Source organism: Oncorhynchus tshawytscha, linkage group LG05 (assembly GCF_018296145.1).
Source record: "Oncorhynchus tshawytscha isolate Ot180627B linkage group LG05, Otsh_v2.0, whole genome shotgun sequence".
NCBI lineage: Eukaryota > Metazoa > Chordata > Actinopteri > Salmoniformes > Salmonidae > Oncorhynchus > Oncorhynchus tshawytscha.
The window spans coordinates 5,621,597-5,643,658 of record NC_056433.1 but is presented as its reverse complement, the minus strand read 5'-3'; the positions used below and the strand labels follow the sequence as shown (position 1 = coordinate 5,643,658).

The 22,062-nt window shown below is 47.0% G+C and overlaps 2 protein-coding genes across 4 annotated transcripts in view; both read right to left on the bottom strand.

Moving 5' to 3' along the window:
- The window catches only part of LOC112235296 (feline leukemia virus subgroup C receptor-related protein 2), a 53,590-nt gene extending 43,612 nt beyond the window's left edge, over positions 1 to 9,978 (bottom strand). For all 3 annotated transcript variants that reach the window (XM_042321387.1, XM_042321388.1, XM_042321389.1), the window contains exons 1-2: positions 8,956 to 9,978; positions 2,769 to 2,910 (exon numbers count right to left, since the gene is read on the bottom strand). In XM_042321387.1, the coding sequence (XP_042177321.1) occupies positions 2,769 to 2,910; positions 8,956 to 9,558 (745 nt within the window). In that variant the 5' untranslated portion in view covers positions 9,559 to 9,978. The remainder of the gene's footprint in view (positions 1 to 2,768; positions 2,911 to 8,955) is intronic.
- Positions 9,979 to 10,141: 163 nt separating this feature from the next.
- LOC121846466 (basic leucine zipper transcriptional factor ATF-like) lies at positions 10,142 to 21,717 on the bottom strand. Its single transcript, XM_042321390.1, has 3 exons — positions 21,369 to 21,717; positions 19,690 to 19,794; positions 10,142 to 12,008 (listed from the first exon to the last, which is right to left on the bottom strand). The coding sequence occupies exons 1-3, from the start codon at positions 21,435 to 21,437 to the stop codon at positions 11,793 to 11,795; spliced, it is 390 nt and encodes a 129-aa protein (XP_042177324.1). The 5' UTR covers positions 21,438 to 21,717; the 3' UTR covers positions 10,142 to 11,792.
- Positions 21,718 to 22,062: the final 345 nt, after the last annotated feature.

Genomic DNA, 22,062 nt, shown 5'->3' with positions numbered 1-22,062 from the left:
GGCAGGGTAGCCTAGTGGTTAGAGTGTAGGGGCGGCAGGGTAGCCTAGTGGTTAGAGTGTAGGGGAGGCAGGGTAGCCTAGTGGTTAGAGTGTAGGGGAGGCAGGGTAGCCTAGTGGTTAGAGTGTAGGGGCGGCAGGGTAGCCTAGTGGTTAGAGTGTAGGGGCGGCAGGGTAGCCTAGTGGTTAGAGTGTAGAGGAGGCAGGGTAGCCTAGTGGTTAGAGTGTAGAGGAGGCAGGTAGCCTAGTGGTTAGAGCGTAGAGGAGGCAGGTAGCATAGTGGTTAGAGTGGAGGGGCGGCAGGGTAGCCTAGTGGTTAGAGTGTAGAGGAGGCAGGGTAGCCTAGTGGTTAGAGTGTAGAGGAGGCAGGTAGCCTAGTGGTTAGAGTGTAGAGGTGGCAGGGTAAGCCTAGTGGTTAGAGCGTTGGACTAGTAACAGTAAAGATTCCTAGATCGAATCTCTGAGCTGACAAGGTAAAAAAAAAAACTGTCGTTCTGCCCCCTGAACAAGACAGTTAACCCACTGTTCCTAGGCCGTCATTGTAAATAAGAATCTGAATCTTAACTGACTTGCCTAGTTCAATAAAAAGGTCAATAATAATAATAATACTACACATGCTGAGTAGGCACTGAACACTCTTCTTTAGTGAAACAGTGATTGAGTTATATTATGACAATCCAATATCTTAACAAATGCAGTTATGATTTATTATGTACATTTCTATGGTGTACACGCAGCCTACACATGCTAGGTAGGCTACACATGCTAGGTAGGCTACACATGCTAGGTAGGCTACACATGCTAGGCAGGCTACACATGCTAGGTAGGCTACACATGCTAGGTAGGCTACACATGCTAGGTAGGCTACACCGGTTGTAAAGCGGATTAATGTGCTTCATTTAGTGTGAGCAATAAACATAGGAGAAAGCTGAGATACTCGTTTAAATTAGAAGTCAGTCAAAACTCTTGTTCACACACAACTGCACAGTGACTGGGCTTATATAAGAACACACGTTTCTCTAGGCTCTGGGTTCTCCAACCCTGTTCCAGGGGTCTTGTTTCTCTAGGCTATGGATTCTCCAACCCTGTTTCTCTCAATGGGTTCTCCAACCCTGTTCCAGGGGTCTTGTTTCTCTAGGCTATGGATTCTCCAACCCTGTTCCAGGGTTCTTCAGGCTATAGACTGCATTTTAACATATTTTGGCCACTTCAGTTGTGATACCAACCTGATCAAACATATAGGTCTATGGGCGAGGCTACATGATGCATGCAACTATGATTTGGAAAAGTTGACTGCCTCAGACTACACACATCATTCACAAGTGATAATATTGTCACTCATCAGACTGACTATTCTCAATTTAATCTGGTCTTTACATGTAATAAATAATGTGTGAAATTAGTTTTGATTTAGATTGGACCATTATGCATCTGTCAGAACAGGGCCAAGGCAAAGAAAATACACGTCAACCATAAGCACTTGAATAGCAAACGGAGGACACTTTTCCCCCTGGTTCATTTTCATGCCAGCCAGGTAGGCTATACTCCTGTTGTAAAGAGAAGCAATGTGCTTAATATTAAGAAAGTTGAGAAATATAGTAGGCCTAGCCTATAGAAAGCTGGTGGGATCCTCCTCTTTTTAATAGAGGCCATCACTCTGTTTTCTCACTCCATTGCATAGCCTATAGAAATGTTCTGTAACATGAGCTCATGGGCTCTCATGAGGTGTTTGATTAGATTTTCCATTACATTAGCATTGATGTCAGAGTTATTATGGTCACAGTAACAGCCCTAGCTCTTCCTAACTCAAGTTGCTGGAGAGGAATGAAACCTCTCAGGGATTTCACCATGAGGCCAATGGTGACTTTAAAACAGCTACAGAGTTTACTGGCTCTGATAGGAGAAAACTGAGGATGGATCATCAACATTGTAGTTACTCCACAATACTAACCTCAATGACAGAGTGAAAAGAAGGAAGTCTCCACAGAATAAAAATATTCCAAAACATGCATCCTGTTTGCAACAAGGCACTAAAGTAAAACTGAGAAGAAAAAAAGTGGCAAAGAAATTCACTTTATATCCTGAATACAAATGTTTGGGGCAAATACAACACATCAGTGAGTACCCCTCTTCATATTTTGAAGAATATTGATGGAAGCATCATGTTATGGGTATACTTGTCATTGGCAAGGACTAGGGAGTTTTTTAAGATAAAAAGAAACAGAATAGAGCTAAGCACAGGCAAAATCCTAGAGGAAAACATGGTTCAGTCTGCTTTCCAACAGACCCTGGGAGATGAATTCACCTTTCAGCAGAACAATTACCTAGAACACAAGGACAAATCTACACTGGAGTTTCTTACCAAGACGACATTGAATGTTCCTGAGGGGCCCAGTTACTATGTTGACTTACATTGGCTTGAAAATTCATGATAAAACTTGAAAATGGCTGTCAGCTATGATCAATAACCAACCTGACAGAGATTGAAGAATTTAAAAAAGAATATTCTGCAAATATTGTGCAATCCAGGTGTGAAAAGATCTTAGAGACATACCCAGAAATACTCATAGCTGTAATCAATCGCAGGTGATTCTACCATGTATTGACTCAGAACGTTAAAAAAAAAAAAAAATTTTTTTAAAGTTAGAATTTCAATCCATTTTAATCCCACTTTAACACAACAAAATGTTTTAAAAAAGGTCAAGGGGTTATATACGCATTAGTAAGAGTTTGATGATGTGATGTTTATAGTATAACAACAAACATGTTACCTATGACGACCAGTAGGAAGAGCAGTGTAGCAACTCCTGCTGTGATGTAGAACATGATACTGATGTGATAGGCCAGCTGATCCATGTCCTCAACGTTAGGCACCAGGATGGGAGGGACCAGGAACCCAATGGCTATACCCAACTGGAAGAGAAGAAACACAGCACAACAACGACCACACTTATTGGAGATGCATGTTGGGAGGCATGTTGGGAGACAGAGGCTGGAGATAGCCAATAGGGGTGGCTGTTGTAGACAGAGGGCATTAATTAATTCATTGTAGTACAAATTGAACCTGTCTCAAACTGGCTGACAGACAGTGCATGTTGGGCCATCTCTTCAGAGGTCCCAGTGATCAAATCAAAATGTATTTATAAAGCCATTTTTACATCAGCGGATGAGACAAAGTGCTTATACAGAAACCCGGCCTGAAACCCAAAACACAAGCAATGCAGATGTAGAAGCATGGTGGCTAGGAAAAACTCCCTAGAAGAAGATTGGTGGCTAGGAAAAACTCCCTAGAAGAAAAGAGGAACCAGGCTCTGAGTGAATGGCCAGTCCACACTAAGTGATATAAGTGGAAATATTGAACAGCCAGTTGACTGAGGAAGCCATGTTGCATCTTGTGTAATAAGACCATAACAGACCAGGGGCCATACAGGAACTACTATACTGTAAGTGTTATAGTGACATCAAAGTGGGAACACCCGCCCAGCCTCACGGACCGGAGGCTACAGAGAAACACCCGCCCGGCCTCACGGACCGGAGGCTACAGAGAAACACCCGCCCGGCCTCACGGACCGGAGGCTACAGAGAAACACCCGCCCGGCCTCACGGACCGGAGGCTACAGAGAAACACCCGCCCGGCCTCACGGACCGGAGGCTACAGAGAAACACCCGCCCGGCCTCACGGACCGGAGGCTACAGAGAAACACCCGCCCGGCCTCACGGACCGGAGGCTACAGAGAAACACCCGCCCGGCCTCACGGACCGGAGGCTACAGAGAAACACCCGCCCGGCCTCACGGACCGGAGGCTACAGAGAAACACCCGCCCGGCCTCACGGCGGAGGCTCACACCCGCCCGGCCTCACGGACCGGAGGCTACAGAGAAGGCGGCCTCACGGACCGGAGGCTACAGAGAAACACCCGCCCGGCCTCACGGACCGGAGGCTACAGAGAAACACCCGCCCGGCCTCACGGACCGGAGGCTACAGAGAAACACCCGCCCGGCCTCACGGACCGGAGGCTCAGAGAAACACCCGCCCGGCCTCACGGACCGGAGGCTACAGAGAAACACCCGCCCGGCCTCACGGACCGGAGGCTACAGAGAAACACCCGCCCGGCCTCACGGACCGGAGGCTACAGAGAAACACCCGCCCGGCCTCACGGACCGGAGGCTACAGAGAAACACCCGCCCGGCCTCACGGACCGGAGGCTACAGAGAAACACCCGCCCGGCCTCACGGACCGGAGGCTACAGAGAAACACCCGCCCGGCCTCACGGACCGGAGGCGGACACGGAGAGGCTACAGAGACACCCGCCCGGCCTCACGGACCGGAGGCTACAGAGAAACACCCGCCCGGCCTCACGGACCGGAGGCTACAGAGAAACACCCGCCCGGCCTCACGGACCGGAGGAGAAACACCCGCCCGGCCTCACGGACCGGAGGCTACAGAGAAACACCCGCCCGGCCTCACGGACCGGAGGCTACAGGAAACACCCGCCCGGCCTCACGGACCGGAGGCTACAGAGAAACACCCGCCCGGCCTCACGGACCGGAGGCTACAGAGAAACACCCGCCCGGCCTCACGGACCGGAGGCTACAGAGAAACACCCGCCCGGCCTCACGGACCGGAGGCTACAGAGAAACACCCGCCCGGCCTCACGGACCGGAGGCTACAGAGAAACACCTGCCCGGCCTCACGGACCGGAGGCTACAGAGAAAACAGGAATATGTCAACTAGAGTAGCAGACTGCCAGGGATACTAATGCTGCATTTAGACAGGCAGCCCAATTCTGATATATTTTTCACTAAATTGGTATTTTGACCAATCAGATGAATGAGCTCTGAAAAAAAAATCTGATGTCAAAAGATCTGATGTGATTGGTCAAAAGTGAAACGCAGCCGGAGTCACATTTACCGTGCTCGCTGTGGTGATAATCCTTCTCAGCATGCTTGTCTGGCTGAAAGTGGCATTGCCAAACTAATAAACAATACAACAAGTTCAAATACTGAAATAAGATATGTACAGTCAACATTAAAAGATCCCAGCTTTTTGAGAAAGCACAGTCTCTGTTGGCTCTTTTTGTAGATCAGGTCTGTGCATTTACTCCACTGAAGCTTATTGTCCAAGAGGACACCCAGGTATTTGTATTCCTCTACAATCTCTATGTTCTGACCTCTGATAGATGTTGCAGAGGAAGGTGTTGTACGCTTCCTGAAGTCCATGCACGTCTCTTTGGTCTTGTTGGTATTGAGGACCAAGTGTGATTCCTCACACCACTCTACAAAGTCATCTAGGACCAGGCCATGGTGTTCCTCATCATCATGCAACAGGCTGATCAAGGCAGTGTCATCAGCGAACTTAACGAGGTGTCTGTCAGGATGGGACCTAGTACAACTATTAGTGTACAAGATGTACAGGAGTCCCTGGGATGTGTGTTGGTGGCGCATTATGGGATGTGTGCCTGTGTTGGTGGCGCATTATGGGATGTGTGCCTGTGTTGGTGGCGCATTATGGGATGTGTGCCTGTGTTGGTGGCGCATTATGGGATGTGTGCCTGTGTTGGTGGCGCATTATGGGATGTGTGCCTGTGTTGGTGGGCATTATGGGATGTGTGCCATTGGGATGGGCCTGTGTTGGTGTGCCTGTGTGCCTGTGTTGGTGGCGCATTATGGGATGTGTGCCTGTGTTGGTGGCGCATTATGGGATGTGTGCCTGTGTTGGTGGCGCATTATGGGATGTGTGCCTGTGTTGGTGGCGCATTATGGGATGTGTGCCTGTGTTGGTGGCGCATTATGGGATGTGTGCCTGTGTTGGTGGCGCATTATGGGATGTGTGCCTGTGTTGGTGGCGCATTATGGGATGTGTGCCTGTGTTGGTGGCGCATTATGGGATGTGTGCCTGTGTTGGTGGTGCATTATGGGATGTGTGCCTGTGTTGGTGGCGCATTATGTCCGATACATGGGAATCTATTTTGACCCACTGGGGTTATTCCCAGCACTCCTGTGGAGCCGGCGGTATAGCCAAGCAACCAGAGGATGGGCAAGATGAGCGGGATGGTGGAGACGGGCCGAACAGGCCCACATTAACATCGACGGAGCTGTAGTGGAGCGAGTCGAGAGTTTCAAGTTCCTTGGTGTCCACATCACCAACAAACTATCATGGTCCAAGACAGTCATGAAAAGGGCACGACAAAAACCTTTTCCCCCTCAGGAGACTGAAAAGATTTGGCATGGGACCCCAGATCTTCAAAAAGTTCTACAGCTGCACCATCGAGATCATCCTGACCGGTTGCAACACTGCCTAGTATGGCGACTTCTCAGGATCTGACCGTAAGGCTCTACAGAGGGTAGTGCTAACGGCCCAGTACATCACCGGAGCCAAACTTCCTGCCATCCAGGACCTATATAATAGGCGGTGTCAGAGGAAAGACATAAAATTGTCAGAGACTCTAGTCACCCAAGTTCTACACTACACAAAAAAATAAAAGGGAACACTAAAATAACACATCCAAGATCTGAATTAATGAAATATTCTTATTAAATACTTTTTTCTTTACATAGTTGAATGTGCTGACAACAAAAATCACGCAAAAATGATCAATGGAAATCAAATTTATCAACCCATGGAGGTCTGGATTTGGAGTCACACTCCAAATTAAAGTGGAAAACCACACTACAGGCTGATCCAACTTTGATGTAATCTTCTTAAAACAAGTCAAAATGAGGCTCAGTAGTGTGTGTGGCCTCCACGTGCCTGTATGACCTCCCTACAACGCCTGGGCATGCTCCTGATGAGGTGGCGGATGGTCTCCTGAGGGATCTCCTCCCAGACCTGGACTAAAGCATCCGCCAACTCCTGGACAGTCTGTGGTGCAACATGGCGTTGGTGGATGGAGCGAGACATGATGTCCCAGATGTGCTCAATTGGATTCAGGTCTGGGGAACGGGCAGGCCAGTATCAATGCCTTCCTCTTGCAGAAACTGCTGACACACTCCAGCCACATGAGGTCTAGCATTGTCTTGCATTAGGAGGAACCCAGGGCCAACCGCACCAGCATATGGTCTCACAAGGGGTCTGAGGATCTCATCTCAGTACCTAATGGCAGTCAGGCTACCTCTGGCGAGCACATGGAGGGCTGTGCGGCCCCCCAAAGAAATGCCACCCCACACCATGACTGACCCACTGCCAAACCGGTCATGCTGGAGGATGTTGCAGGCAGCAGAACGTTCTCCACGGCGTCTCCAGACTGTCACGTGCTCAGTGTGAACCTGCTTTCATCTGTGAAGAGCACAGGGCGCCAGTGGTGAATTTGCCAATCTTGGTGTTCTCTGGCAAATGCCAAACGTCCTGCACGGTGTTGGGCTGTAAGCACAACCCCCACCTGTGGACGTCGGGCCCTCATACCACCCTCATGGAGTCTGTTTCTGACCGTTTGAGCATGCCCATTTGTGGCCTGCTGGAGGTCATTTTGCAGGGCTCTGGCAGTGCTCCTCCTGCTCCTCCTTGCACAAAGGCGGAGGTAGCGGTCCTGCTGCTGGGTTGTTGCCCTCCTACGGCCTCCTCCACGTCTCCTGATGTACTGGCCTGTCTCCTGGTAGGGCCTCCATGCTCTGGACACTACGCTGACAGACACAGCAAACCTTCTTGCCACAGCTCGCATTGATGTGCCATCCTGGATGAGCTGCACTACCTGAGCCACTTGTGTGGGTTGTAGACTCCGTCTCATGCTACCACTAGAGTGAAAGCACCGCCAGCATTCAAAAGTGACCAAAACATCAGTCAGGAAGCATAGGAACTGAGAAGTGGTCTGTGGTCACCACCTGCAGAACCACTCCTTTATTGGGGGTGTCTTGCTAATTGCCTATAATTTCCACCTGTTGTCTATTCCATTTGCACAACAGCATGTGGAATTTATTGTCAACCAGTGTTGCTTCCTAAGTGGACAGTTTGATTTCACAGAAGTGTGATTGACTTGGAGTTACATTGTGTTGTTTAAGTGTTCCCTTTATTTTTTTTGAGCAGTGTATATTCTCTGCTACCGTGCGGCAAGCGGTACCGGGGCACCAAGTCTAGGACCAAAAGGCTCCTCGACAGCTTCTGCCCTCAAGCCATAAGACTGCTGAACAATTAATCAAATGGCCACCATACTATTACATTTACCATGAAGTTGGGGAGAAAAAGGGGTTAAAAAAATATATATAAAAAAATATCTTCACTATGCTCGAAGGGATATATAATTTCTGCTTTTGTATTTTTACCCATCTACCAATATGCGCCCTTCGCTAGGCATTGGAAAACCTCCCTGGTCTTTGTGGTTGAATCTGTGTTTGAAATTCACTGCTGGACTAAGGGACCTTACATATCATTTTGTGTTGGGTACTGAGATGAGGTAGTCATTACAAAAATCATATTAAACACTATTATTGCACACAGAGTGAGTCCATACAACTTATTATGTGACTTGTTAAGCACATTTTTACTCCTGAATTTATTTAGGCTTGCCATAACCAAAGGGTTGAATACTTATTAACTCAAAACGTTTCAGCTTTTCATTTTTAATTCATTTCTAAAAACAATTCCACTTTGACATTATGGGGTTAGTGTGTGTAAACCAGTAACACAGCGTCTCAATTTAATCCATATTCAATTCAGGCTGTAACACAACAAAATGTGGAAAAGGTCAAGGGGTGTGAATACTCTCTGAAGACACTATATGTGATGACATTGACCTTCCACCTTTGAGGGCCGAGGATGAGAGACCAACTGACCAATTATAGGCAAGTAGTGGCTCGAGAGTCATGCGTAATTGCGCAACTGGGTCAAATAGACACCTGGATGGAGTAATCTGTGACATTTAGATTACTGACTAAATCAATAGGACATTACATTGTAATTGCATAATCAAATAGCTATATTAGCAATTACTTTTTAACTTATTGGACCTTGGACTACATAACATACCTGGTTTCCAAAGACCCCGATGGAGCAAGCGGTGGACACTTCCTCCGATCCGAACCACACCGAGGCGATCTTCGACGGCATCCCGAGGATAAATACCTGCGCAAGGGAGCAACAGAACTGTCCGAGCATGGTCACCGCAAACAGATCCGGTCTCACGCTTGTCACCTTGATCCAAGTCCCCGCACAATTCATGGCCGTAGCCACCAGCGCAATAATACGGAGACCCTTCTTATCCAGTAACCAGGTGACCGGGAATATGAAGGGGATGTAAGTCAACATGTAGATCATAGACATCCAATCTATAGTGAAAGACTCTACCCCGTAGAACCGCATGAAAATGTTGTTGATAATTCCGTACTGGATCCATTGAAACGAGTTACAGAGAGAATACGAACTGAACAGCAGCACGATGAACCATCTCCGCTTGTATAGTTGTATCGTTTTGGTTGTATCGTCACCGTTCCGGTTGAGTTGTATATTGTTCTCCAGGCGCATCTCCTCGCTGTCACCGGCAGACAACGACATTTTATTTTTTTCCAAATCGGACACATTTTCATTGTCGTTGATTTCGCCATCAACCAAAGAGGATTTTCCGCGGCTCATATTGTAGTTTACGTTTAATTCAACGACGTGCTGGTGAAAACAAATCCAGACACGTATTTCTGTTACATTTTAGTGAGAGTTCAGAGTAGACCGACTACCGTCGTCTATGACAGCTCCAAGATAGTTGGTGAATACCGTGTTGGTACATTTAAACCGAGCCAGTTACACCACCTCTCGAAGTTTGTGCGAAAGCTTTTTTTAAAACAGGTTAACCACGTCCTTCACTTCCTAGTGTGCTGGAGTTGACAAAACACTAGTCTACTTTCACAAGCAGTTAGACCTCAATACACACAACTATTTAGCCCTAAAAGTGTCTCAACTTTAACGTATATGACGCGCGAAGTATCAATTGTCCATTGTAAACGCCGGTTTTACGTCCCCACGTGGTACCGACCAGTGACCCCGACAACATTGACCCCTGACCGCCGTCTGTGTTGAAATGTGGCACAACACCCGGGGACATCCACCCAACATCCGACTTCTGTGCTCCCCCGCCCTCAGATATACACACAAAAATAGCATTTTGGCATTGATAGTGGAATCCTTTAGTCTGTAATATATATATATATATATATTTTTTTTTCTTTTTTTTTTTTCTAAACACTAAAATTATTCCACTATCAATTCCCAAATGCTATTTTTGTTGTTGGTGGCATAAGTTACACAACACACATATTCAAAGCACTATCCACTGACCCAATAATATAATATGGTTCTGTAATTACAATATAATTGATCGTGTTATAGTTTCAAGCGTCATTAGTCGACTCGTACGTACACGTGGTACACACGTCCAACGAAACACTTACTTCCAGGTTCCTTCTCGACAATGCAACAACAAAACATTTAACATGAAAATGTAAGCAAACCTTGGTCTAAAAACACGAGGTTCAACGTCACTATTTGCGTTTGCATTTTTTTTTCTAACGTTAACTTTATTTCTACATGTGCAGTAAGACAACATATATATAGATATATATATATTTTAAAAAAAAACACGTTTCGATACAACAGAAAATATTTAAAAAGTACAATCACAATACTACTTATGGTAAACTAGACAGTGTAAGTCCTGTCTCAGTGCAATCAGAAAAACACTCATATTGGAGCATACAATGCTTTACCGTACCTTACCGTTACTTATAGGTACACAGCGCCACCTAGCGAGCATATAGATTAACAATAGAGTACCTTACAGGTGCACAGCGCCACCTAGCGACCACATAGATTGACAATAGAGACAATGCTTTACCGTACCTTACCGTTACTTACAGGTACACAGCGCTATTGGGCGACCATACAGATTAACATGAAGATTTCGTTATCAAAGTGATTGTCTGGTTGTCAGATAGAACTTACATGATTCAAATAATACATTTGTTGGTATCAAAATAGAAAAGCAGAATTTTTTTTTGTTTTCGAAACAAGAATATCTTCAACATCGTTGGAGTCATTAAAACACAATTTATCACATGCTCTTCGACCTCCATCACAAATAACCTGTTGTTATCATCTACGATGTGGGATTGTATCCTGAGTATTTTCAGTAAAACAATTACACTATTACACTTTTTTTTTTTAGGTCAATAAACACTAAAATAACAAAAATGTCGAAAAATGTAGAAACAGTGACACAGTTCAGCGTTACTTCAAATATTTAAAAAAAGGTCAAATCTACAACTGACACAAGAGCAATGCACAAAAACACTGTAACCCTCCAAGATTGAAGGGGGTCAAAGGTTATATACGAGAGAAAAAAAAAGTAACCATATAAAACAGAATCATTTGTATCATTCATCTTTGTATGAATAGAGGACAAGAAACATTTCCACAAACTGGTGTTCTGGTATCGTGATCATGTTGGTTTTCTGTTCCTATAGTTAGACATGGACTATTTGCATTGTCCATTTGATTGATTCTACAGTCGCGTCAAAGAGATAGGTTTGGAAGTCATTTTATATATCAGACTGCCTTTTGGCATCTTTTCAAAATAAGAAAATCTGTTATTTTAAACCATTCCTAAGTGCTGCTTGTTCTGTGACGTTTCAAAATGCCAGTCTTTACTCCATCCTCTACACATCCTGTTCCAAGTGGCTCTATATAGTACACAACTTTTTGACCCATAGGGCTCTGATGAAAAGAAGTGCACTACTAAGGAAGTAGGGTGCCACAGTGTACCAAGGTCACTAAACTTCTCCAGCTTCTCTCCAGTTCCCCTTGTTGGTCTGTGGCGATCAGTGTTGGTAGTGAGACACAGCAATACTGTGGTGGAAGGCACTGCTCCCGTGGTGGTGGGGGGAGTACAGGAGGTCATGGGTCGTCTGAGGAGCCAGGCCGCTGCAGAGAGGCTCATGGGTAGTCAGGATGGAGGAGAGATACTTGGCCTCTTCTGTTAGTCTCTTCACCTCCTTCCTCAGTGCTGCGTTCTCCTTCTCTAGGTTCTCACTCTCCTGAAACCACAGAAACAAATCAATCAATCAATCAAATGTATGCATAAATGCTGCTTTACATCACTAGGTCTCAAAAGTGCTTTACAGTAACCCAGCCTGCTTTACAGTAACCCAGCCTGCTTTACAGTAACCCAGCCTGCTTTACAGTAACCCAGCCTGCTTTACAGTAACCCAGCCTGCTTTACAGTAACCCAGTAACCCAGCCTGCTTTACAGTAACCCAGCCTGCTTTACAGTAACCCAGTAACCCAGCCTGCTTTACAGTAACCCAGTAACCCAGCCTGCTTTACAGTAACCCAGCCTGCTTTACAGTAACCCAGCCTGCTTTACAGTAACCCAGCCGGCTTTACAGTTTTCCATTCATTTTGTTCTACTGGTACCAGGGGACCTTCAGACGAGTCTGGTGAGGCCTGTGGGTGCCTTAGAGCAAAACCCAAAATGTAGGTGTTCCTGAGAGCCTCACCTTTCCACAGAGGGGTCATATGAGTGTGCAGCCCAAACTGTTGGGACGCTACAGACAGAAGTCGGCAGATCGGCTACACTTCAGTACCGACATCAGACGGGGACCCAAGACGAAGAGTAAAACAGAGAACACCATCGTGTTCGTGAGAGTCTCATCTTTCCATTCGAACGCTGCATACGATTTTGTGAGAAGACTGATTTTCTGGATGTCTCATGGTTTTACAAACACTGCTCTAGCTCTGTGACCTTTCACCCCAGATGTCTTCTGGTCTGACAAACACTGCTCTAGCTCTGTGACCTTTCACCCCAGATGTCTTCTGGTCTGACAAACACTGCTCTAGCTCTGTGACCTTTCACCCCAGATGTCTTCTGGTCTGACAAACACTGCTCTAGCTCTGTGACCTTTCACCCCAGATGTCTTCTGGTCTGACAAACACTGCTCTAGCTCTGTGATCTTTCACCCCAGATGTCTTCTGGTCTGACAAACACTGCTCTAGCTCTGTGACCTTTCACCCCAGATGTCTTCTGGTCTGACAAACACTGCTCTAGCTCTGTGACCTTTCACCCCAGATGTCTTCTGGTCTGACAAACACTGCTCTAGCTCTGTGACCTTTCACCCCAGATGTCTTCTGGTCTGACAAACACTGCTCTAGCTCTGTGACCTTTCACCCCAGATGTCTTCTGGTCTGACAAACACTGCTCTAGCTCTGTGACCTTTCACCCCAGATGTCTTCTGGTCTGACAAACACTGCTCTAGCTCTGTGACCTTTCACCCCAGATGTCTTCTGGTCTGACAAACACTGCTCTAGCTCTGTGACCTTTCACCCCAGATGTCTTCTGGTCTGACAAACACTGCTCTAGCTCTGTGACCTTTCACCCCAGATGTCTTCTGGTCTGACAAACACTGCTCTAGCTCTGTGACCTTTCACCCCAGATGTCTTCTGGTCTGACAACACTGCTCAGATGTGGTGGATTGTGACCAATTCAAAACCCCAGATATCTCTCATTTCTGACAAACACTTTTTAGCTGGTGACCTTTTTGATTGTCTTCTGGTCTGACAAGACAGGGACATCTAGCTCTTTTTCACCCCAGATGTCTTCTGAGTCATCAACACTCTCTAGTTCTGTAACTTCACCCCAGATGTCTTCTGGTCTGACAAACACTGCTCTAGCTCTTAATTTGTCAACAAATGGTCTTCCAATTTGTTTTGCACAGAAATGGCATTTCAGTGTCTGTGATCTTTCACCCCAGATGTGAAACCTGGGATGTAGGCAGATGTGGTGGTTGGTAGAGCCAGTCAAAAACCCAGATATCTCTCATTTAAACTGGTCAGATTTCTGTGAGCCTTTTTGTATTGGCTCAGCCCAGATTTCACTAGAGCATGAGGGGGGACAGACCTTCATTTTTTTTAAATACCGAGGCATCATCAGTCTGTAGTTCTGTAACTTCCAAGAAATGAAATCCCCAGACAATTTCCTTAATTTGTCAACAAATGGTCTTCCAATTTGTTTTGCACAGAAATGGCATTTCAGTGTCAACGATCTTTGTGGAAACCTGGGATGTGGGTGGTGGTGGTTGGTAGAGCCAGTCTATGTGATTACATTATCTGTCAACCATCCCAACTGGTCTAGTTCTGTGAGCCTTATCCATGTGTTGGCTCAGCCCAGCCCTCACTAGAGCATGATGGGGGACAGACCAGTATTGGCTCTACCCAGACCTCACTAGAGCATGATGGGGGACAGACCAGTATTGGCTCTACCCAGACCTCACTAGAGCATGATGGGGGACAGACCAGTATTGGCTCAGCCCAGACCTCACTAGAGCATGATGGGGGACAGACCAGTATTGGCTCAGCCCAGACCTCACTAGAGCATGATGGGGGACAGACCAGTATTGGCTCAGCCCAGACCTCACTAGAGCATGATGGGGGACAGACCAGTATTGGCTCAGCCTAGACCTCACTAGAGCATGATGGGGGACAGACCAGTATTGGCTCAGCCTAGACCTCACTAGAGCATGATGGGGGACAGACCAGTGTTGGCTCACCCAGACCTCACTAGAGCATGATGGGGGACAGACCAGTATTGGCTCAGCCCAGACTTCACTAGAGCATGATGGGGGACAGACCAGTATTGGCTCAGCCTAGACTTCACTAGAGCATGATGGGGGACAGACCAGTATTGGCTCAGCCTAGACCTCACTAGAGCATGATGGGGGACAGACCAGTATTGGCTCAGCCCAGACCTCACTAGAGCATGATGGGGGACAGACCAGTATTGGCTCAGCCTAGACCTCACTAGAGCATGATGGGGGACAGACCAGTATTGGCTCAGCCTAGACCTCACTAGAGCATGAGGGGGACACACCAGTGTTGGCTCTACCCAGACCTCACTAGAGCATGATGGGGGACAGACCAGTATTGGCTCAGCCTAGACCTCACTAGAGCATGATGGGGGACAGACCAGTATTGGCTCTACCCAGACCTCACTAGAGCATGATGGGGGACAGACCAGTATTGGCTCTACCCAGACCTCACTAGAGCATGATGGGGGACAGACCAGTATTGGCTCAGCCTAGACCTCACTAGAGCATGATGGGGGACAGACCAGTATTGGCTCAGCCTAGACCTCACTAGAGCATGATGGGGGACAGACCAGTATTGGCTCTACCCAGACCTCACTAGAGCATGATGGGGGACAGACCGGTATTGGCTCTACCCAGACCTCACTAGAGCATGAGGGGGGACACACCAGTGTTGGCTCAGCGTATTCTGTGGTTGTATTTTCTTCAAATCATTTGATAAACAGGAAGTTTTGAAAGTTTTTTTTTCCCTCACTGTGACACGTTTCCTGTTTCCTGAGTAGAAGTCATTCAGAAGACTCTCTCTCTCTCCTGTGTAAATTAGGTATAGTAGAAAGCCGTGGGTAGGAGGGGAGAGAACGGCCGTCATTTCTGGTAAAGAACCCGTGTCAGTGGGTTGTTAGCCTAAATGACGTGAGCACTGGGGTTTACCCAGGCCTGTCTCTGACAGTAATACTACACAGTCTATCACTCTCTATCTTCCCTCCTCTAACCCTGGCCCTCTCTCCACCTTTACAGGAACCAATAAGTGGAACATTTCTCTCTAACCTGTTTAGCTTCCTACACCTCTGGGAGTAAAAGGCCATCATCACCCACAAACACATAAAGCTCATCTGGCCCTGTGCAGGCCCACACTATAACGGAACAACTACAAAATGTAAATGAGGACCTCAGAGCAACAAAAAAAAACAACAGAGAATTTTTTTTAAACAAATTTAAAAGAGTTGTAGATTAATGTTATTGTCTTTCTGAAACCACTGGAGAGAAAAAAAAAACTATATCTGACCTGGGTTCTATTAAATGATGATATTTTCTGGAGAGTTAAGCTTTTGAATGGGTGTCTTCGATCGACCCTATATGCGTTGATTTTGACATGACACCGTAGACCTTATGAAGGAAGTGTCCCCAGCTGAACTGCACGGTATCCCATTGATAATCTCTCACCTCTTTAGCAACACTAACCGCTATCGCTACGTTTATTTGTAGCATCTTGAAACGGAAATAGGTGTTCTCTACTAGACAGTAACAAACGACAGCAGTGAAAGGCCGTGACTAAAACCTAGACCCTGCAGCCAACCAGCCAATCAACAGAAAGAGACGTTGAAATGAAAGTGACTGTGCCTTTTCACTTTGACTACACCTACAAGTACCTCCAGTCACGTGTCATATCGCTACTGCTACTCTGGTACAGAAAACTACTAGAGTAGAGCGGTGTTGCTACCGGCCTACCAGCCTACCGGCCTACCAGACTACCGGACTACCGGCCTACCAGACTACCGGCCTACCAGCCTACCAGCCTACCGGCCTACCGGCCTACCAGACTACCGGCCTACCAGCCTACCAGACTACCGGCCTACCGGCCTACCAGACTACCAGACTACCGGCCTACCAGCCTACCAGACTACCGGCCTACCAGCCTACCAGACTACCGGCCTACCAGCCTACTAGACTACCGGCCTACCAGCCTACCAGACTACCGGCCTACCAGCCTACCAGACTACCAGCCTACCAGACTACCGGCCTACCGGACTACCAGCCTACCGGACTACCGGCCTACCGGCCTACCAGCCTACCGGCCTACCAGCCTACCAGACTACCAGCCTACCAGCCTACCAGCCTACCAGACCAGCCTACCAGCCTACCAGCCTACCAGCCTACCAGACTACCAGCCTACCAGCCTACCAGACTACCAGCCTACCGGCCTACCAGACTACCAGACTACCAGACTACCAGCCTACCAGCCTACCAGCCTACCAGCCTACCAGACTACCAGCCTACCAGACTACCAGCCTACCAGACTACCAGCCTACCAGCCTACCAGACTACCCAGACTACCAGCCTACCAGACTACCAGCCTACCAGCCTACCAGACTACCAGACTACCAGCCTACCAGACTACCAGCCTACCAGCCTACCAGACTACCAGACTACCAGCCTACCAGCCTAGCCTACCAGACTACCAGCCTACCAGCCTACCAGACTACCAGACTACCAGCCTACCAGACTACCAGCCTACCAGCCTACCAGACTACCAGACTACCAGACTACCAGACTACCACTACAGAGAACTACTGTCACAGTGGAGAATTCTAGGTAAAAACAGGAGGAAAAACACCCATTTCTGATGATAAGATTCAGTGCAATAATCATTAGTTCTGGTCTCTGGGTTGCTGACGCCCACACGTGATAATGAATACTCTCAGCACTACAGCAAACACAGAGGCAGAGATCTGGCCACGGCAGGGTGTCAAATAGCTTTCCCTATTCCCTATTCAATGCACGTATTTTGACCAGAGTTTCGTAGCTATCGGAATCATAAGTAGTGCACTATATAGGGAGTAGGATGCTACCTGGGACTCAAGCTCAAGTGTTGAGCCCAACAGAAGCCACGATGACACATCGCCACATGGTCCATCAGCAGCACCGTGTCAATATCATCTCACACAGACCAACACAGACCAACACAGATTCCCAACAACACAGTCTTATCGTGGTAGTTCACTGGGGAAATGGTCCCCGTGAATTGAAGGACTTGAAAATGTTTGATTACTACATAACCAATCGGTTACTGACTTGTAGCCTGAGTACCAATCGGTTACTGACTTGTAGCCTGAGTACCAGTCGGTTACTGACTTGTAGCCTGAGTACCAGTCGGTTAATGACTTGTAGCCTGAGTACCAGTCGGTTACTGACTTGTAGCCTGAGTACCAGTCGGTTACTGACTTGTAGCCTGAGTACCAGTCGGTTACTGACGTAACCTGAGTACCAGTTTGTTTGTGCTATCATGCCCACTCCTTGTTTTACTTGACCATGAGCAATGGAGTTGGCAAGAACACAAACAGATCTGGGACCAGGCTATAGAAGGAGACAACAGATCTGGGACCAGGCTATAGAAGGAGACAACAGATCTGGGACCAGGCTATAGAAGGAGACAACAGATCTGTGACCAGGCTACAGGAGGAGACAACAGATCTGGGACCAGGCTATAGAAGGAGACAACAGATCTGGGACCAGGCTATAGAAGGAGACAACAGATCTGGGACCAGGCTATAGAAGGAGACAACAGATCTGGGACCAGGCTATAGAAGGAGACCACAGATCTGGGACCAGGCTATAGAAGGAGACCACAGATCTGGGACCAGGCTATAGAAGGAGACCACAGATCTGGGACCAGGCTATAGAAGGAGACAACAGATCTGCTAAATTGCTCATGCCAGACCCAGCCGTGTTGGGATATGTTATCATACATGAGGCCTTGTGGATAATCATCCTCAATTCGATTCACTGCTCATGTATCAGTGTGTTGCATTGTGGGTAGTCAGCCTAACTCATAGCCAGACATGGTGCATGTATCAGTGTGTTGCATTGTGGGTAGTCAGCCTAACTCATAGCCAGACATGGTGCATGTATCAGTGTGTTGCATTGTGGGTAGTCAGCCTAACTCATAGCCAGACATGGTGCATGTATCAGTGTGTTGCATTGTGGGTAGTCAGCCTAACTCATAGCCAGACATGGTGCATGTATCAGTGTGTTGCATTGTGGGTAGTCAGCCTAACCATAGCCAGACATGGTGCATGTATCAGTGTGTTGCATTGTGGGTAGTCAGCCTAACTCATAGCCAGACATGGTGCATGTATCAGTGTGTTGCATTGTGGGTAGTCAGCCTAACTCATAGCCAGACATGGTGCATGTATCAGTGTGTTGCATTGTGGGTAGTCAGCCTAACTCATAGCCAGACATGGTGCATGTATCAGTGTGTTGCATTGTGGGTAGTCAGCCTAACTCATAGCCAGACATGGTGCATGTATCAGTGTGTTGCATTGTGGGTAGTCAGCCTAACTCATAGCCAGACATGGTGCATGTATCAGTGTGTTGCATTGTGGGTAGTCAGCCTAACTCATAGCCAGACATGGTGCATGTATCAGTGTGTTGCATTGTGGGTAGTCAGCCTAACTCGTAGCCAGACATGGTGCATGTATCAGTGTGTTGCATTGTGGGTAGTCAGCCTAACTCGTAGCCAGACATGGTGCATGTATCAGTGTGTTGCATTGTGGGTAGTCAGCCTAACTCGTAGCCAGACATGGTGCATGTATCAGTGTGTTGCATTGTGGGTAGTCAGCCTAACTCGTAGCCAGACATGGTGCATGTATCAGTGTGCTGCATTGTGGGTAGTCAGCCTAACTCATAGCCAGACATGGTGCATGTATCAGTGTGTTGCATTGTGGGTAGTCAGCCTAACTCATAGCCAGACATGGTGCATGTATCAGTGTGTTGCATTGTGGGTAGTCAGCCTAACTCGTAGCCAGACATGGTGCATGTATCAGTGTGCTGCATTGTGGGTAGTCAGCCTAACTCATAGCCAGACATGGTGCATGTATCAGTGTGTTGCATTGTGGGTAGTCAGCCTAACTCATAGCCAGACATGGTGCATGCATCAGTGTGCTGCATTGTGGGTAGTCAGCCTAACTCATAGCCAGACATGGTGCATGTATCAGTGTGTTGCATTGTGGGTAGTCAGCCTAACTCATAGCCAGACATGGTGCATGCATCAGTGTGTTGCATTGTGGGTGGTCAGCCTAACTCATAGCCAGACATGTTGCATGCATCGGTGTGTTGCATTGTGGGTAGTCGTCCTCACCAGGTGTAGACTGTCTGCCTTCTGGGTCTGTCTCATCCTGCTCTTCTGGGCAGCGATACGATTCTTCTCTCTTCTCATTACTTTCTTTATGTTGTCTGAGGAGCCCTGGGGAGGAGACACAGGGCAGTCATCTTCCTGACAGGACACTAACTGAGCCGGCAGTGTAGCCTAGTGGTTAGAGTGTTGGACTAGGAACCGGAAGGTTGCAAGTTCAAATCCCCGAGCTGACAAGATGACATCTGTCGTTCTGCCCCTGAACAGGCAGTTAACCCACTGTTCCTAGGCTGTCATTGAAAATAAGAATTTGTTCTTAACTGACTTGCCTAGTTAAATAAAGGTTAAAAAAAACTGTTGCTCACCCTAACCGACTAACTTACACTAATAGGTGGAGTATTCGGGTTCATTCCAGTATACAGTAGATATTGTAGATTGAAAATGTATAATCATGCATAGTAATATTGAGACAGTTCTAGGATGAGACATCTCTTTGATGCATGACTTGACTGACGCATCATTTCTACAAAGCTGTTCTGATACCATGATCGGGACATGAAACAAGGCGTGATGTGTTAACTGACGAGTCAGACCCACCCGACCCATCCTTTCTCAGCAGATCAGCTCATCAAACGGCCTTCATTCCCAGGCCATACCTAACTATACAAATAATTGTCATCAAGAAAAGCAGGATGAGACAGACCCAGAAGGCAGTGTTGTCTAGCATGATTCTATGATTCTACATTCCAAACCAAATCTAAACACTAAGGAAGAAGACAAACCTGTTGGTTTGTGCTCTAGCACGACACAGCTGATTCAAATAGTCAAAGCTTGACGATAAGTTCATTATTTGAATCTGTGTAATACCAGGGACAAAAAGACAAAACGTGCACCCCAAAACCTGTCTCAAATGACCAGCCGTGTGATGGTGATGTATGAAACCTCAACAATATGTTATTGAAAATGTGATTATAATGCCCCATCCGAGCTGATGTACAAAACAATAACAGTCTTCTAACATGTCTCAACATACCAATGATAACACTTCATGACTGAATACATGTTATGAGAGACAGAGATAGAGAGAGAGACAGAGAGACAGAGACAGCAACAGAGAGAGAGACAGAGACAGAGAGACAGAGACACAGAGAGACAGAGACAGAGACACAGACAGAGAGACAGAGACAGAGACAGAGAGACAGAGATAGAGAGAGAGACAGAGAGACAGACAGCAACAGAGAGAGACAGACAGAGACAGAGCAGACAGAGATAGAGAGAGAGACAGAGACAGACAGACAGAGACAGACAGAGACAGAGACAGAGAGAGAGACAGAGACAGAAAGACAGCGACAGAGAGAGAGACAGACAGAGAAAGAGAGAGAGACAGTGACAGAGAGAGACAGAGAGACAGCGACAGAGAGTCACAGACAGCGACAGAGAGACAGAGACAGACAGAGAGACAGAAAGACAGCGACAGAGAGAGAGACAGACAGAGAAAGAGAGAGAGACAGTGACAGAGAGACAGAGAGACAGAAGAGGATCGAAAAGGTGCCCTTACCTGTCTATGCATTAATATCCTAATGATAACACTTCATGGCTGAATAAACACTACAACAACAGTGAAAGAAAATACAAAATATTACGGAGAAGAGGAAAGGTTGGGGAGAGAGAGAGGATCTCCTTACCTGCCTGCTGCTCGCTGGCGAAGGGGATTTGACACAACTGGAATCACTACTGTCAGAACCATGAGCCATAACCAACCACGTCGCCCCAAATCCAGAGCCTCTCTCCACTTCTGCTTTCTGTTTGTGTCTGTATCGATGTGTGTGTACCGCTGTGTGAGCGTGTGTACAGCAGAGAGGGAGAGAGAGAGAGAGAGAGAGAGAGTGAGTGGGCTTAGCTGAACTTGGACGATCGCTTAATGAGTAAGAACTCTTTCTTCTTCTTCTCTCTCTTCTATTACTCTCCCGCCCTCCGTTCCTTTCTTTCTCACTGACACACACACTGTCTAATTAGCAGCCAGTGTCTGATGTGGTTTCTGGTAAAACAGGGTTAGTGACACACAACTGGAAGTCACATGACCCTTGGAAAGTTTGCATAGCAGTATCAACCTATAGGGGCATATCTACTACCAAGTAAACTCCACAGGGGGTCCATTCTTCTATTTACAGGGGGGATACATATCACGTGCTGATCCTGGAATTAGCCAGACTGGAATAGTAGGAGGTAGAATGAGACACTGTTTACACACAGTTTCACAGAAAGATGGTGATTATCAAATGAGATATATTTTCATATGACTACAGCAATAAAATAGGCCAGGAATTTTTTTTTTTTTAATGCATTTTTTATTTGATCTTTATTTAACTAGGCAAGTCA